The sequence below is a fragment of the Equus asinus genome, chromosome 29 (assembly GCF_041296235.1).
Source record: "Equus asinus isolate D_3611 breed Donkey chromosome 29, EquAss-T2T_v2, whole genome shotgun sequence".
NCBI classification, from domain to species: Eukaryota; Metazoa; Chordata; class Mammalia; order Perissodactyla; family Equidae; genus Equus; species Equus asinus.
Window position 1 is genome coordinate 30,837,324 of NC_091818.1, and position 17,111 is coordinate 30,854,434.

The 17,111-nt window shown below is 41.5% G+C and overlaps 1 protein-coding gene across 1 annotated transcript in view; it reads left to right on the forward strand.

Moving 5' to 3' along the window:
- The first annotated feature begins 294 nt into the window (after positions 1–294).
- CUBN (cubilin) overlaps positions 295–17,111 on the forward strand; it is a 256,171-nt gene continuing 239,354 nt past the window's right edge. The window contains exons 1-8 of the mRNA XM_044762035.2: positions 295–543; positions 941–1,070; positions 1,976–2,071; positions 2,633–2,671; positions 5,427–5,528; positions 6,412–6,515; positions 13,096–13,222; positions 14,176–14,338. Of these exons, the coding sequence (XP_044617970.2) occupies positions 431–543; positions 941–1,070; positions 1,976–2,071; positions 2,633–2,671; positions 5,427–5,528; positions 6,412–6,515; positions 13,096–13,222; positions 14,176–14,338 (874 nt within the window). The 5' untranslated portion in view covers positions 295–430. The remainder of the gene's footprint in view (positions 544–940; positions 1,071–1,975; positions 2,072–2,632; positions 2,672–5,426; positions 5,529–6,411; positions 6,516–13,095; positions 13,223–14,175; positions 14,339–17,111) is intronic.

The following is a 17,111-nucleotide window of genomic DNA, read 5'->3' on the forward strand; positions in this document are numbered from 1 at the left end:
TGTATTTGTTTTATTTTGAGTTAATTTTTGTATATGATGCAAAGTCAGGGCCCAACTTCGTCCAGTTTTCCCAGCACCATTTGTTGAAAGGTAGCTACTTTCTTAAGCAAGGATTGTTTGAGTGGATATTTTCAAAGCAGATTGTTACCATTTCAAAGGTCAAACAGATAATGATTAAATTGTGCATCACTTAAAGGTAGATTTTGACCTCTCAGAAGTTGAAGAGTACTGAAGAGCTAAGATCATTTACATCCCTCAGGAAGAAAAAAATAAGGTAGCCTGCTAGGGCAAAGAAGAAAGAACTGAAAAGTTGCAGGATGTTCCACAGGTCAAAGTACATCTGCCTGGTTTGCTTTCTTCAACCACCCAGACTCGGTTGGTTGGAGTGTCCTCTCTCTTACCTGACAACCCAGGAGGGTTGGTGAGGAACATGTCCTCACCTTTTCTTTGGAGCTTGATTCTTTTATTGACATTTGCTGAATTAGATGGTGAAGCTGGAGGACTTGAGCTGCAGAGACAAAAAAGAAGTTCTGACCTCCAACAGTAAGTAGACACATGGATTATTTCTGATAGACTAGAGTAGCTCTTCATCAGTTTTCACAGAATGCCAGAGAAGCAAAGGTGTTAAAGTTTTCTGGAGGAAAACAGTGATGTTAAAAACAAAGAGGGGAAAACATTTGGACTGTTGTATGGAGTTACCTTCTTATACACAAATTATTGATTTATCATTTTGCAATTAAACCAAGTATGCAGTGACTAGGAGATATCTCCAGGAAATGTGCAGACAAAGAAATGGCAGATGAGCAGGGAGAATTTGGTTGAGTGGACCACAAAGCAAAGGTATATGTGGTCTATAGTTATTCGGTGAGAAAACTTATTCTTTAAGTTTAAAAACTATATGTGCTAATTGCTGATGCGTTCTCTGGTTTGAATTATATAGGCCTCGAATGACTACAGAGAGGGGAAATTTAGTGTTTCTTACTGGGTCTGCTCAAAACATTGAATTTAGAAGTGGATCCCTGGGAAAAATTAAATTAAATGATGAAGACCTTGATGAATGTTTACATCAGGTAATACACTGGAAAAGATATTGAAGCAATTTTGTATATCCATATAAGGTCGCTAATTGAACAGGTCTATATTAATCTGTACCTTGAATCTTTAGCAGAAGGGGAACATAATTGGAAGTGAGACAAGTCCTTGTAAAGAACAATGCCCTAGGGCTATTGCGTAGAGGGAGTAATGCTAGCAGGAAGTGGCTCATTGTGGAGGCTTATGTACTCTAGTCCAGAGAATGTACAGAGGCTGGTACAGGGACTCCTCCACAAGGGGAGCAGGAAGGAGGGGGACTGGAGAAGTTTCCTTTTGCCATAGAACAGAATTGGCCAATTATTCTCCTGTTGAGTGTTTTCTGTGCTCATTATTTAATACAACACGCTGGTATATCAGTCATAATATTAGAAACTCGCATTATTTAGAGCTTACCATGGGCTGTCCCCTGTGCTTGATCCTTTGTGTGCATCACCTCATGTGACCCTCACACTCCCCTGTAAGGTTGGCTGTATTACCACCCCAGTCATAAGGGAGGTAAAGGAACCCTGCAGCAGTTCAGTAACTTGCATAAGGACACACAATAAATGGCTGAGCCAAGATTTAAAACCCGAACATTCTGATTCCAAGCCAGACCTCTTAAGGAGCACTTTAAACTGTTCTTATGGCCAAAAATGCAAACAGCAAAAAGCTTGATACATTGTTATGGAAAAGGGTAAATGGAATTACACCATGGCTATTTTAGTCTTATGTTTATTATACATGGCATTGTTTTGGTTTTTATAATCATGGACAAGATCTTAGTGCTTAAAATAGAATACGACTCAAAATTTTAAATTTTATTTTTATAACATCTACATGACTTTTTCACTAACGTTCTCTTCCTACTCCTTTTTCTTCTTCTTCTTCTTCTTTTTCAAATTAGATCCAGAAAAACAAAGATGATATTACGGATTTAAAAAGGAGTGCAATTGGTCTACCACAAAATATTTCTAGTCAAATCTATCAGCTTAATTCCAAGGTAAATCTGACTGCCACATCATTAGACCAAATGGGTTCGTTCTCCTTAATTCAACTTTGTAAGTAACCATTTTGCACAAGATGTACCAACTTTGTGTTCTCTTTAGAAATTTGATATTGTAGTTATTCACTTTTTGGCTAAGTGACATGTTCTAACAGAGGACGTAGAGGTGGTGATGGGCAGAAGGTTGGAAATGCTGTGATGAGGGCTTATTGTATAAGCAGGCCTTGCAGATGTTCTGATAGCAACCTTCTTATTGGTGAGATGCGTGAATCTCTGTCATCTATGAAAATTCCCAGAGTCACCGTGTACAGAGAAGCAACCAATCACCTTATCTATGCGTTGTACCTCCTTTTAAAAAATCTATGCGATGGAAGAGAGTGGGGAAGAAGGGAAGCCTGTAGCAGAGAGGAATGAGGAGGGAAAAGGCATTGAAAGAAGGAACCAACAGATAAAGTGAGTCCCAAGGAGAGGGTATTAGGAAAAGACATGAAGGGGATAACGCGTTTTGTGAAGCGCCTTTGAACAAGCTAACTAATGCTTTTTCCTCCCCCTTACTAGCTTGTGGATCTTGAGAGAAAACTTCAAAGCTTACAGCAGGTAAGTCCCATAACTACTAGATCTCTAACATCTTTCACTGAAAATACACTAGAACCATAGACCGAGCTGGTATTCTTAAGATAGATGGATGATCAGTATCAAGGACTTGGGTTTTTCCCATAACTTAATTCTCATCACAGTTGATGCTTCCCAGGGTAGAGATGAGCAACCTGAGTCTCAGGGAGCTGAAGTGACCAGGCCAGGGTCACTGGGCGCGTGACGCCTTCTGTCTCTGAGTTCAGCAGTCCACATGCTCTTCCTCCTGCGTTGTCACTCTTTCACCATGTTATGGCAGGCTTCAGTGTGCTACATCCGGTCAGCTAGTGACCACCTAACTTGCTGATTCTGGCATCAAGGACTGAATTTTGAAAGGCCATGCACCCTCTCTAACATCAAACTCAGAAGTCTGGGGTACATCAAAAATATTCCAGGGGCCGGCTCCATGGCTGAGTGGTTAAGTTCGTGTGCTCCGCTGCAGCAGCCCAGGGTTCGGATCCTGGGCGCGGACATGGCACCGCTCGTCAGGCCACGTTGAGGCGGCGTCCCACATCCCACAACTACAAGGACGTGCAGCTAAGATATACAACTGTGTACAAGGCGGGGTTTGGGGAGATAAAGCAGAAAAAAAAAAAAAAAAGATTGGCAATAGTGGTTAGCCCAGGTGCCAATCCTTAAAAAAAAAAAAATTCCAAATTCCACTAAAAGTACATTTGCTGGTAGTTAGATCTGAACAATTTCTTAGAGCAAATCTTCCATAAGTTTACTACATGCTTATAAATGAGTCCTTGTAATTTTAGACATTTTACCCCTTTTGTAGGTAGGTGGCATTTCTAAGACTTCATGGAAGCCATAAACGTCTACCCAGAGAAATGCACAGAATGTCCCCATATTTAAAAATCTGAATAAAAGTCAGGGGATTCCAGATTAAGACTCCCTGCCCTAAAATTCTTGATCTGTTTTAATTAGGTTTCAAGCATTGTCCTCTTCTTTGGTGTTTTAAATTTGAAAATCGAGTTCATGTATTCCTTCTCCCAACTTTCACAATAAATTGCCCCCTTAGCCTTGATCTTTTAAGGGAGTAGGTGAGTGAATGAAAACGAGCAAGGAATTGTCCCTGTGGAGCAAGACGCAGCACTAGAGAGCTCACTTTCCTAGAGGGCTTCACTGTTCCCACCAAACGTCAAGAGCTGAAGGCCATGGCCAAAATTAGCTCAGAACGTCCTCCCTCTCCTCTTCCCCCGGGAAGAGTTTTTGATCATTTTGAATGTAAGTGCCTTTATGCCTTTGGCTAGGGCAAGGGCTCTCTGGACACCACAGTCCCTGTCATTCCCTATTGTTTTCCTCCTGACCGCCTTCTGATTCCATTTCCTGCTGCACCCCCCCTCCAACTCGCCCCCCCCATAGGCTTTTGAATTTTTAATCCTCTGGCAGCATTGATTTTGTTTGCCAGAAAAACTTCTAATGAGTTTGTGGTTAGCTTTCTTAATAGTGTCCTTTGATGAACAGGGCTAATTGTGGTACTGGCACAAAGATAGACCGAATAATCTTTGGAAGAAAACAGAGACCAGAAAGAGACCTCCACATGTATGGTCACCTGACTTATGACAAAGGTGGGGAGAGAATGGGCTCTGCAACAAATGGTGCTGAGTCAGTGGACTATCCTCTGGCTCTCAGTTTCATTTGTAAAGCGAAGGGATCAGACTTGGTTTTCTGTGTGAGTCACTGAATATAAAAAATATGTAGTTGGGGCTAGCCCGGTGGCATATTGGTTAAGTTCATGTGCTCCACTTCGGCAGCCTGGGGTTCATGAGTTCAAATCCTGGGCACAGACCCATGCACCACTCATCAAGCCATGCTGTGGCAGCATCTTACATACAAAATAGAGGAAGATTGGCACAGATGTTAGCTCAGGGCCAATCTTCATCACCAAAAATAAAAAAATAAAACAACAATTAAAAAAGAATAAAAGAAATAAAAAATACTTAGTGAATAATTTGTCCCTAGTTTAATTTTTAAAACAGAGAATTAGACTATGATTAGGTGAAATTAATAGAATAGCTTTCCTTGCCCCCAAAGGCATTACAAACCTTATAAGAAAGGAACTGATAGCTGACATATGGTCAGATTCCCCGGGCTGGGTAGACAAAGACAGGTCTGTTTGTGACTGTGGTCTGAAAGTGGTCACGTGAGCAGGAGAGTGCAGTGTGTCTAAGCCAGCCACATTTCAAACAAAGGGACTTAGAGTGGAAAGAGTTCAGTCATCTTAACCCATGGGAGGAGGGGTGGCAGCAAAAGATGATCAGATTTCAAATGCTTATCTGGAGGTAACAAAGATAAGAAAAACAGCCAAAGAACTGGAATTTCCATTTTATTTTCTTAGTACAACAGGAATGTCCACTATTATTCCTACACTTGAAATCTTTACTCTTGTCCACCAACGTATATTTTTCCAGCGAACAATGCTTTTCCAAATAGAGTGAGAATCTTCTCTCTCCTACCTCATCCCATCCCTGGCTAAATGTATGTAAATAGTAAAGAAATATGAATAAGACCGATAATAAGAAACACTTTTTATTTTTCCACAAGAGCGTTGATTTGAAGAAGAACTTAAGTAATTGATTTGAAGTCCAGAGGAAGACCCCAGTTGACTAGGAGTAAAATGTAATCCTACAGCCCCACCTGCACTGAAACATGCCTTTCATTGCTGCCAACTGAAAGTATGATGTCCTCGCTGACCATCCTGTCTTTGTTTCAGACAGTTGACAGAAAGGTCTGCAGCAGCAATCCCTGCCAAAACAGTGGAACCTGCCTCAATCTTCATGATTCCTTTTTCTGTATCTGTCCCTCACAGTGGAAGGTGAGTCACTGGGTCTTCGGTCAAAAATGATGGTGAGTCAGCCTTTGCGGTTTCCTTGGAATCGTTCAGACATATTTAATTCTCCATGCAAAGTTTCTAGGATTCTGTGGTCTCCCAAATCAGAATGAATTACACCACATATGCCAAACTCCAAACAATGGTGGGCATGATTGTATAACCCACCGAATGCTAAGCCGTCTTAAGGAGGGGTTCACTTGATTGGGTAACTACATGGAAGGGTATGATATTTCAGCTAGCATTAGCTTAAATTGTTCAATATGGAGAGTACCAAACGAATCTTGACACAGCCATGTAAATTTTCTTGCCGTTTTCTATTAATGGTGAAAATGTTCCTGACACACATATTAAAAACATTGTTAAGTGGGGGCTGGCCCCGTGGCCGAGTGGTTGGGTTCTCGCGCTCCGCTGTGTTTCGTTGGTTCGAATCCTGGGCACGGACATGGCACCAATCATCCAGCCACACTGAGGCAGCGCCCCACATGCCACAACTAGAAGGACCCACAACTAAGAATACACAACTATGTGCTGGGGGGCTTTGGGGAGGAAAAAGGAAAAAAATAAAATCTTTAAAAAAAAAAAATTGTTAAGTGAGTATTCCCAGGCATAGCTCCATAGTGCAATGAACGTTAGCTTGTATAAGGATGGTGTGCCTGGTGTGATCTTACCAAGAGCTCTTTGGTTCTATTAGGCCAAATCTGAGTTCCAAAGGAAGGGTAACCAGAGATTAGGGTTAGTATTATATTTGGCTTGACTGAGGATTTCTTTACTGTCCATGTATAACCCTTAAACATATCATATGAATATTGGCCCCAGATGCCTCTGTGACCTGTGGCCCCTGACTTTGTTCTTTCCATGAGCGCAGGGTCCTCTGTGCTCAGTCGATGTTAACGAATGTGAGATTTACTCTGGAACACCCTTGGCCTGCCAGAATGGAGCCACGTGTGTAAATACAGCAGGGAGTTACAGGTAACTTTTCTCTTTTCTTCCTTTCTTTTTTGAAACAGCAAAGATTTATCTTTCATATCACGCGTTGGCATAGTGGCCCCGGTGGCTCTGCTTCACTTTAGGTTCGGTCTGCGTGCTCATTCTTAGGCCTCCGCTAAAGGAGCAGCAGCTACTTGGGGAATGTCCTTCTCATGGCTCTTGTCAAACGCCCCCATAGGGTTGGGCAGAAACATGTAAAGTCTTTTAAAGCTTTGGCTCAAGACTGACTGTCCCTTTTGCCATTTAAAAAAACATGTATATTAGGGTATGTTTTTGCAGGACTTAAATAACCCAAAGTTAAGAGCATCCAAGATTAACTATCTGTATTACCAGCAAAATTAGGTACTCCATGGGGAAATATGTGGCTCTTATTTAATGTACACATAACTATTTATTTAGATGAGGAAAAACTTGTGCCTCCTCAATATTCACCCCATGAAGAAATGCTTTCTCTAGAGTCCGTGAGAACTGGATGAAGGCCACTGTGGCTGGCGTAGAGAGTAGGGGTGACATGGTACAAGATGAGGCTGAAGAGTTAGTAAGAGTCAGAGCAGTGAAGGGGCAGCCACTGAAGAGCTTTAAGTAGAAGAGGGGTACCCCACCATACCAGCAGGCCTCTGCTGTAGTCATCCAATAAATTAGTGAGCTAATAGATTTAGGAAGGGTATCTTCCTTTGAAGCGCTAATGAAAATGTTGATCATAACAACATTAGAGACTGACTGAGGCTTTCTTCAAAATGAGTTAACTCTCATTGCCTTTTTTTCAATTAGCCATAAGGCCCCTTACCACAGTCATCATGCAGCTCCTATCTTGTCCTCTGATGTGCTCTGCCAAATGGCTTATCTACAGCATCCTCCCACTCAGCTCAGCCACCGCCCTCTCCAGGAAAACTTCCCTTCCCTTACTAAGCTGACTTAGGCATCACGACACCTCCATGTTCGCATCAAACTCTAGGAATATTGGTTGTTAAAACTATACTGGCTGACAGATTATCTTTTCTAATAATCAAGTCTAAAAATTTATGGCAGAGCAACATCAAACTTAACTTTTGTATAGTTTCTTAAAATCACTTAAAAAAAATCTAGACATTATCTTTCCCCATATTTTGGTTGGTCTCCTGTATTCTGTGACTATAAAGGTAAAGAAATTGATTGTGCTGTGGCATGAACAAATTCTTTCAGTACTCTAGGGTGTCATCTCACTGGAGTCAAGAGCAATTATTTGCTCTTGTACTAGTGTGTCTGCTGTCTCGTTCTTCAATTCCCTTGTAACAATATCCATTCTGTTCTTTCCAGCAAAAACGAGTGCAGTAATTTTGTTTTTTCCCTTGTCATCTGTTAACACACTGTTTTCTCAAAAAGCAGTCACAATCCTTCTCTTTTTCATTTAATTGATCTTTTTGTTCTTTTGATCTGATCTTAAAAATTTTTGCTCATGGGCTGGCCTGGTGGCCCCGTGGTTAAGTCGCACGTTCTGCTTCGGTGGCCCGGGGTTCGCCCATTCAGATCCCGGGTGTGGACATGGCCCCGCTTGGCAAGCCATGCTGTGGTAGGTGTCCCACATATAGAGTAGAGGAAGATGGGCATGGATGTTAGCTCAGGGCCAGTCTTCCTCAGCAAAAAGAGGAGGATTGGCAGCAGTTAGCTCAGGGTTAATCTTCCTTAAAAAAATTTTTAAAAGAAAAGATACCTTAAAAAATATTATGTTGCTCATTCCAAGTTACCAACTTAACTTATTCAAACTTCTGGTAGATACATCCGTGGGTTCAATCAGTATGCAAAACCAAAATTAACCACCTCTGGGTTAAATTAAGTGTTATGTTATTAAAGAGCCTTTTGCTTTCAGGACTTCATTTCTTATTTAAATGAATCCCCTAATCCCTGCCTTTGTAAACATTCAAATTTGGGCTAGATCCAACATGCAGGTTTAATCTTCCATTCTCTTGAAAGCATTATCTCCTGATTTCTGTTTATGGGCTTTTATCAATGAGAATTGCTGCTTGGAGAGATTGGTGACAAATGACTCCCAACACGAATGCTTTCCTGACTTGCTGATATCAAGGAATGTCCTGCAGATTGGATCTCACTCCTGCTCTTCCTTTGTCATCCCTGTCTTTGCGGGGCTTGAAAGCCAACAGAGTAACAAAGATGTGTAGCAAGTGGGATGAGATCCACAGACCAAGCCAAAACTGTTTTTCCCCTCAGCACATTATTTTCACCCCCGCAAAATGGAAAAGAAAAACATCTTTTTTAAACACAACTATTTGCTGCATGTCAGGGGTTAGAGTTCTTTGTCCAGATGCAAACATGAGAGAGAGAGAGGGAGAAAGACAGAGAGAGGACCATGTTATTTACTGAGAACTGCTTTAATGGCCGATTTAACTTTAGAAGAGCAATGCTGAATTCTCTCTTGTATCTTCCCGTAAAAGAAAGCCCCAGGACTCATTGTGCTGACTCTGGTTTTGGTTTCTAGTCTCTGCCCTTCACAGATGTGCTGGAGGACACGAGAGAGCAGAATATTTAAATTTGGTTTCTTCCTCTTAATATGGGATAGTTTACGAAGCCTCATGAGTTCGAGTTGATTATCTAGACCTAAATGTTCTAATTCAGGCATATGATGGAGGCTTTTTGAAGGAATCAAAGAAAATAGAAAGATGTGCATAAGCCTAAGATTACATGCTTGCTTTGTGGAATCTGTGTGTAGTGAAACAGAGAACACTAAGAGACTTTCTTGAGTTCTGTTAATTATGGAAGATTAAATCCTGTTAATCAGTAGCTTCCCTGAGACTAGAAACCCCTTCAACAGACGAAAGGAAAACTTGAGCTGCTGTTGAATAATCTGGACCTGCAGAAATATGGCTGCGATGGGCAGAATTTGCTCTAGATTTGGGGCCTCCTTCAGTCTCTAAATCTTGGAGCCCATTTACTTGGGGAGACAAAAGTGTCTTTAATTAAAGGGATTAATAATTCCTAATTATAAATGCTTTTGAAAGATAAACATGGTGAAAATATAATCGATTGGAAGTCCTATTTCACAGGAAAATTCCTGGTAAAAAATTCCTTTTTTAGGGTAAGGAAGGGAGAGCGAGGAAAACCATTGTCTCTCTCCACAGATATGAGGTCTTGCCCCCAACTGCTTCAGACAGCTAACAGACAATGGTTTGCCAGTTCTCAATGCTGTTATTGCCTCTTTGTTCTGAAGAATCGATTCTTATTGTTCCCCTGTTTACTTTGAATTTAAGACAGCCTTGGGATCCAAATTTGCCATGCTTGGATGGTGTACGTCATCTACTTCGGGCTCAGGTCTAGATGGCTTTCTAGAAAAAATAAGTTGAGTTTGTTGGTTTGTTTTTTTCCTCCAGGAACACAATGATGATTAGCCTATTTTATTTTATTTATTTCCATTCTCATCACTGCTGGATTTTAAAACATGCAGAGCAGATGAAGATAATCTAGTTTTAGCTCAGATGGCAGTTAGGTATTAAACTTATTAACTCTTTCAGTTAGTCAGTTATATTAATCTTGCACCATGGACTCGAACGCAAGTTAAACTATGACTATGAAAGTATATTTGACCTCTTCGTACTTGGCAAATGCACTTGCAGTGTTTTTGAAGACTGAAAAGCCCAGTTTTGTTCTGCTGGAGCCAAATCAGCAATAGAAGGTCATTACAAATGTGACTTCTGCAGGGAGGCATCTAACTCATTACTCTTTCTTTAAAGGGCATACGTTATACAGGCAAACGCTGTTATGTGTGGAAATGGAGAGTCTTCACCTAACTCTGCCTTTCAACACACAGGACTGTGACACGGGAAAACAATGATGCAGAAGTAACACAGACTTAGGTTTTAATTCATCTTCTGCCAATTACGAATTCTGGGGCCTTGGGCAACATGAGGCTTGCCAGTAAAATGGGATTAACAATGCTTGTCTGAGGATCATAGCAAGGAAGCTGATAGTGTGCTCGGCTCCCTTCTGCCCTCGTCCCTCTTTCTTCTTCTCACATTACTTAAACTTAAGTGAAAGAGGTACACTTTATAGCTGTGTAGAGAAGAGTATAGGATTAAAATTTACACATCTCCAAGTAACAATACCAAGGAGAAGGAAGAGAGACGTGCATACAGAGAGGATTTAACTGGGGGTCGGGAACCAGAATCTCCTCTCCAATCTTTTTTTTTCTTTTTTCAAGTATGCTTTTTGGGGAGGAAGATTGGTCCTGAGCTAACATCTGTTACCAATCTTCCTCTTTTTTTTTTTTTTCCCTCTCCAAAGCCCCAGTGCATAGTTGTATATCCTAGTTGTAGGTCATTCTAGCTCTTCCACGTGGGATGCCTCCACATCATGGCCTGATGAGCAGTGTGGAAGTCTGCGCCGAGGATCCAAACCGGTGAATGCTGGGCTGCTGAAGTGGAACACTAGAGAGCTTAACCACTTGGCCATGGGTCCGGCCCCTCCTCTCCAATCTCAATGGTTCCCTTCCAATGATGGTGGGAGGGGGAGTCATTTTACAAAAGCAAAGCACTTAGTGATAAGATAAACACAGTTTCCTGAACACTTCCTTCAGGAAAATACCTTTAGACCCCAAGGTGAAAGTAGTGTTCATAGGTTGGCCCTTTCATTTTATAAGAAACAAAGGTGAACAATAGATAGGGGCGAGGTCAGGATTTAAACCTGAGCAGTTTTGTCCCATGGGGTCATGAACACTCAGGCCTCTCAAACACGATAGACTCAGACAGCTAGTAATAGTTGGTTTGAAGATTTAAAAAAGTTTCTTTGGGGGAGTGGAAGTGGTGGTAAAATAAACTTTTAGTAGGGAAGTCTCCTGGATCACATGCTCAAATATGTATATGAAGTGGTCGAAGGTTCTATAATCTCCAAGAGTCCTATTAAATTCTCTGAAAGAATATTCTGTGTAAGGATGGGAGAGTGAAGAGGAAAGGGAAGAGAATATGAGCAGGAGAGTATGGAAAGAGAGAGATGAGAGGAAGATAAGTGGTTATGGATAGGGAATGAATAATTGAATTTCTTTTTGAGTTTAATCATCTCTTGCTGTTAATCTATGACCTTGCCTTAATGAGAAAGGCAACCTTGGAATGCTCAGAAATGTAATTTATTAATGGAACAACTTTTACACAATTATATAGTGATGTTGCAAATTGCATGGGACATACTAGGACAAAAAAAGTATTCATTTGTTTGCAATTCAAGTTTAGCTGGACATCCTGTATCTTTATTTGCTAGATCTGGCAACCCTACATGTGAGTGCCTGAATGGTATTCGTCATATTCATATTCTCCGTCTATGGCCACGTTCATTGATCTCTTCTTTCTTAGCACCTACTTGAAGGTGCCACCCCAGCAATTGTTTCTGGGGCCCTCCATGGGTACACCCCAGCAAGTTCTGTGCCCAGAGTCTGGCTGTTGTTGCTTCTCTAAAAGCCAAACCCTCATTTCCCACACTGTCAATCACATGTTTGTTTTCATCCATGCACATCAGCTGAGCATTTTGTGCCTCCACATGTATTGTTAAAAGAGCTTCTTCACCTTGTAGAATGGCCCCTTTTCCAGAACACTCAGAAACTAGTTCACGGTTCATGGCCCTGCCGGTCCTCGCCATCCTTGTCTCTGACCCTTGGCCCCAAAAGTTTGTTTCTCCCGAGAGGGCCACTGCTGCTCAAGTCAGGCCGACACGACCTCTGAACCTGGCTCTCCACTCCACTGGATGTGCTCAGACATGTGTAAAGAAGCTTAGGCTCTGTGACTTCTCTATCCCTTCCCATTCCCCCAACTGTGTTCTCACACCTTCCACATTCCCTGTGAAGCTACAGTACACATACACAATTAACTCAACAATTTTAAGAATTACATTAGTTTAAAATGACTTTGCTTATTCATTATTATTGAACTGAAATCTTCTCTTAACAAAACACCCACTGCTAGCTTAGGTATTGTGTAATAATTATATTTCCTTATGAATTAAAATGTGACTGAAAGAAATGTTACTATGTTAACTACACCTTTTATGGATAGAAGAAGAATTGCCCTTAGTAATATAATAATTATCATAGACTCTGAGATGCAGATGTACCATTGCTTATGGGGTTGTACGATCCTAGAGAACATTCAGGAATTTGTCAGTTCATTCAAGGCCACCTATGCTTACTGGTGGATGCAGTTGGACAGACAATGAATGGACTTATTGATCTCTCCCTTTACGCTCCTGAAGGAACTCCATTCCCCTTAGTTTATAGACGTCTGACCTTTGAAAGTGCTGTTTGATGATATGATACCCAAAGAATTTACAGTGGTGCTCTTAGCCCAGATAGTAAGTCATGGCCCTCTAACACTGTATTTGAGACGATAATACATTTACTCAATCCACCACTTGAAGCAGAGCCGTGATTTTCTTCTAAGACTCCAGCCAGTAAATCTGGTTTGCTGGTTTATGATTTTACATGAACATCATTGAACTCCAGTTGGAATTTGTTCTTTTAATTGCTGCTAAGAAACAGGCACTTGCCCTGAAGCATAGCCCTGATGTTGTGCTCTTGTGTTACCAACAGCTGTCTCTGCTCACCTGAGACATATGGCCCCCAGTGTGCATCCAAATACGATGACTGTGAAAGGGGCTCCACAGTGCTCTGCGTCCACGGCATCTGTGAGGATCTAGTCCGAGTGCAGGCTGGACAGGTGGGTCCCCTCCGGAAAGTGACTCCTTGGAGGGAGTCGCGGTTATTAGTCCTCATCCTGCATGACTGTATACAAGCACGATCGTGCAAGGCTGCAGAGAGGAAGTCACTTCCTGCCCCTAAGCCAGGCACAGGCAAAGAAGGAGAGGAGAATTGTCAGTAAATAAGCAGAAAAGGGGACCCAGAGGTGGATTTTGTTATATAAATTACTAACATTTTTATCATACCTTCATGAATCTCTCCGTGGGACCTGACCTTCTCTTGGCCTTGTGAGTTTTAACTGTGACAAGACATGGAAACACAAAAGGCCCACTCTTGTCGACAACATGCAGTTTTAAGGAGTCTGGATTTTTCTGGCCCTGAGCCTCTGCAGATTCTGTGGACCCACTTCCCTGAGTGCCCCCTGTGCTCTGGGTCCTGACAACCTTGACCCCTGACCCTCAAGATTGCCCGGCTCCAGCTCTCTTGGCCCTGCATGAGACCTTCAGCTCTTTATTTTCAGTTCTATTTTTTTTTCTACCCATGTGATGGAAAATGGTTCCTGTCCAGTGATGGTGGGAGGGGGAGCGTGGGTGGGAGGGCAAGGAGAGGCTTTCAAAAAGGAAACAGACAGAATTGATTTTCCAAGATCTGTGCCTCCATGGGTGTTTTTCTCTCTAAAAACATAGCAGGCTGAGTTGACTGACTTTAATTATATTGACGTGCAGTTCTTGATCGTTGTTGCTCTTTCCCTGGCATCTTTGGGGCAAATTATAGGTTTCCCTTACCCTGAAATAAAGATGTTTCTCTTTTTGCATGGTCTGGTCTAAATGCTTAATCATATGGGAGGAAAAAGAGAAGCCACTCAATTGGCCTTATGGAAACGAACGTTAGAGGATAAACAGTTGGGGGCTTGGTGAGATTTTCAAAGGTTTTTCTGGATTGCCTTTATTCACGCTTTTGTCATCCTGCCAGCCCAAGTACAGCTGCATCTGCAATGCTGGGTGGATGTCCCCGTCGAACAGCTCGGCCTGCACGCTGGACAGAGACGAGTGCAGCCTCCATCCTGGGCCTTGTTCAACACTTGTGCAGTGTTTCAACACTCCAGGCTCTTTCTACTGTGGGCCCTGTCCGACAGGTATGTGGGCAGGTCCATACCCAGCCAGAGGTGCCGTGCTGTGCTCTGCATGCCAGCCAGACACGGTGCCAGAACCAATTTCCTTCCACCGCCAAAGGGTAGGAAGACCGTTCTCAGGAGGCGTTCCAATCTAGTTTCATGTCCTCTTTCACTAACTCCCCCACAAGACCATCTTACTGCTGGAACAATTCAACAACAGAAGTGGGAGGTTTGTCCCAAATTGTGCGAGAGTCAAACATTTGGGGCAGGGTTAGCCATAGAGTTTGTGAGATCAAACATTTTATTGCTATGGCCATTGATTGACTAGACTGAGATCAAAAGACATGTGCTCTGGTCCCACCTTTCATACTAGCCAGATGTTGGTCGACTTGGGCAAATTATTTGATCTCTTAGTATCTCCACCAGAGTCTGGTAGTTCTTTCCTGGGTGTCTCCTTAGAAGACCCTGTGGCCTTGCTGTAAATAGGGATGTCTAACTCCATCACAAACCTACAGAAACCAAATCTCCAGGGGAAGTCATGCTGAGTTTCTGAAAACATGGACTCTGGACTCAGAGACTACCTGGGTTTGAGTCCAAGCTTCATATCTTACTATATGAGATCATCATCATCCATTCAACACATATTTGTAGAGCGCCTACCATGAGCAAAGCATTGTGCTGGGTGCACTGGTGAGCAATTAACCAGACCTCAGAGAGTTTACAAGGCCCGTCTGCACTCCGTGGGTGTTCTCAGAAAGTGGAGCACAAGGAGAATATAAGGATAGTGACTGTTTTTCTAATGAAAACATTATTAAGACACTGTGATATTTTTAATTCTTGCAACTACAACAAAAACAAGAAAAGGTAGGAATTAGTATGATTCCCATTTTAAAATAAAAGAATTTGAGGCTTAGAGAAGGTAAAAAACTTGCTTTAGATCACTTAGCTTATAAGCAGTCAGGACTCAAACCCAGGTCTGCCCGACTCTGGATCTGGGCTGAGCAGCTAAATACTCTGGTATTCTGTCTTGCCAAGGAATCCCACACACCTGTTGCTTCATTTTGTGACTTTTGGTTTAGAGACTTTCTTCATGTTATGTTTAGACTAGAAAGAAATTGGGGGCCAGCCCCGTGGCTGAGTGGTTGAGCTCACTCGCTCCACTTTGGTGGCCCAGGGTTTCGCCGGTTCGGATCCTGGGCACGGACATGGCACTGCTCATTGGGCCATGCTGAGGCGGTGTCCCACATGCCACAACCGGAAGGACCCAAGACTGGAATATACAACTATGTACTGGGGGATTTGGGGAGAAAAAGCAATAAAAAAAAGAAATTGAAAGAACACATAAAGACTTTTTTCCCTCTTAGTTTACAGGCGCAAGCAAATTTTGCAAATAACCATATTCTTGAAGATAATTTGCCAGTGATGACCTTTAAAAACTAGAAATAAAAAAAGTAAATTATTTAGATTATAGGAAGGGCAACATGTTCTTACATTCTTCTTTTTATTGTTGAAGAAGAAAGAGAGAAATAAAAGCTTTTGGTTTTTCTGTTGTCTTATTTTTTCCTGAATATCAAGGTTATATATGCTTGTTATGAAATATAAAGAAACTACAAAAATATGCAAAAAGCAAAAAAAAAAAAACCCAGAAAGAAATACCCATAGAGTAGTTCTCTCTTATCCGTGGGGGATATGTTCTAAGATCCTCAGTGGATGACCCAAACCACGGATAGTACCAAATCCTATATATACTATGTTTTTTCCTATACATACATACCTATGATAAAGTTTAATTTTTAAATTAAGCACAGTAAAAGATGAACAACAATAACTAGTAATAAAGTTGGCTTTGGGGCCATTATTAAGTAAAATGAGGGTTATTTGCACAAGCACTGTGGTACCTCAACAGTAAATCTGATGACTGAGAGGGGAACTGACTAATGGCTGGGGAGCATATGCAGTTTTGATAAGCTGGACAAAGGGATGATTTGTGTCCCAGATGGAACAGAGCGGGATGGTGGAGATTTCATCCTGCTACTCAGAATGGTGTGCAATTTAAAACTTATGAATTGTTTATTTCTGGAATTTTCTGTTTAATATTTTTGGACCCAGGTTGACCACGGATAACTGAAACTTCGTAAAGTGAAACCGCGGATAAGGGGGTCTATGGTAGTCTTATCACTCAGAGGACCACCATAAACATTTGGACATATTTCCCTCCAGCTTTTTTTCTGTGCACTCATTTCTTCACCCACAAAGATGATAATCTTCTTAGGTAGCTTTTTAGAGGAGGACTCTACTTAGATCACAGAAAATAAATATTTTAAAGGACTTAAAGGGTTTTAAACATTCTTATCAGAATTTTAATCATTTGAATTATGAGTAATAAAACTTGTAACAATTGAACAGCACAGAAATGTCCTAAGTAAGATGGTATTCTTTCTTCCCTTTCAATCTCATTCTCCTAATGAGATCATTGTTAGCAATTTGTTCTCTCTCCTCTGCCACCTTTTCCTTCGCTCATTCAAACACATAGACACATATGCAGGTTTTTAAAAAATTCTCTCCCAAAGTTGAGAACATACTCTGCATATTATTCTGAAATTTGGCATTTTTGATTAAAATATATTTGAAAAAATTCAATATGTGTGTGTGCATGTTGTTAAAAATAATTTTTGGTATTCGATGAGGTAGATGAGTCATAATACATCCCGCTATGCCCCTGCTGACCCTTGAGAGTTTTTCCCCCGTTTTGAACAACCCTGAAATAGATACTCTGCTTGCCTACATCTTTATA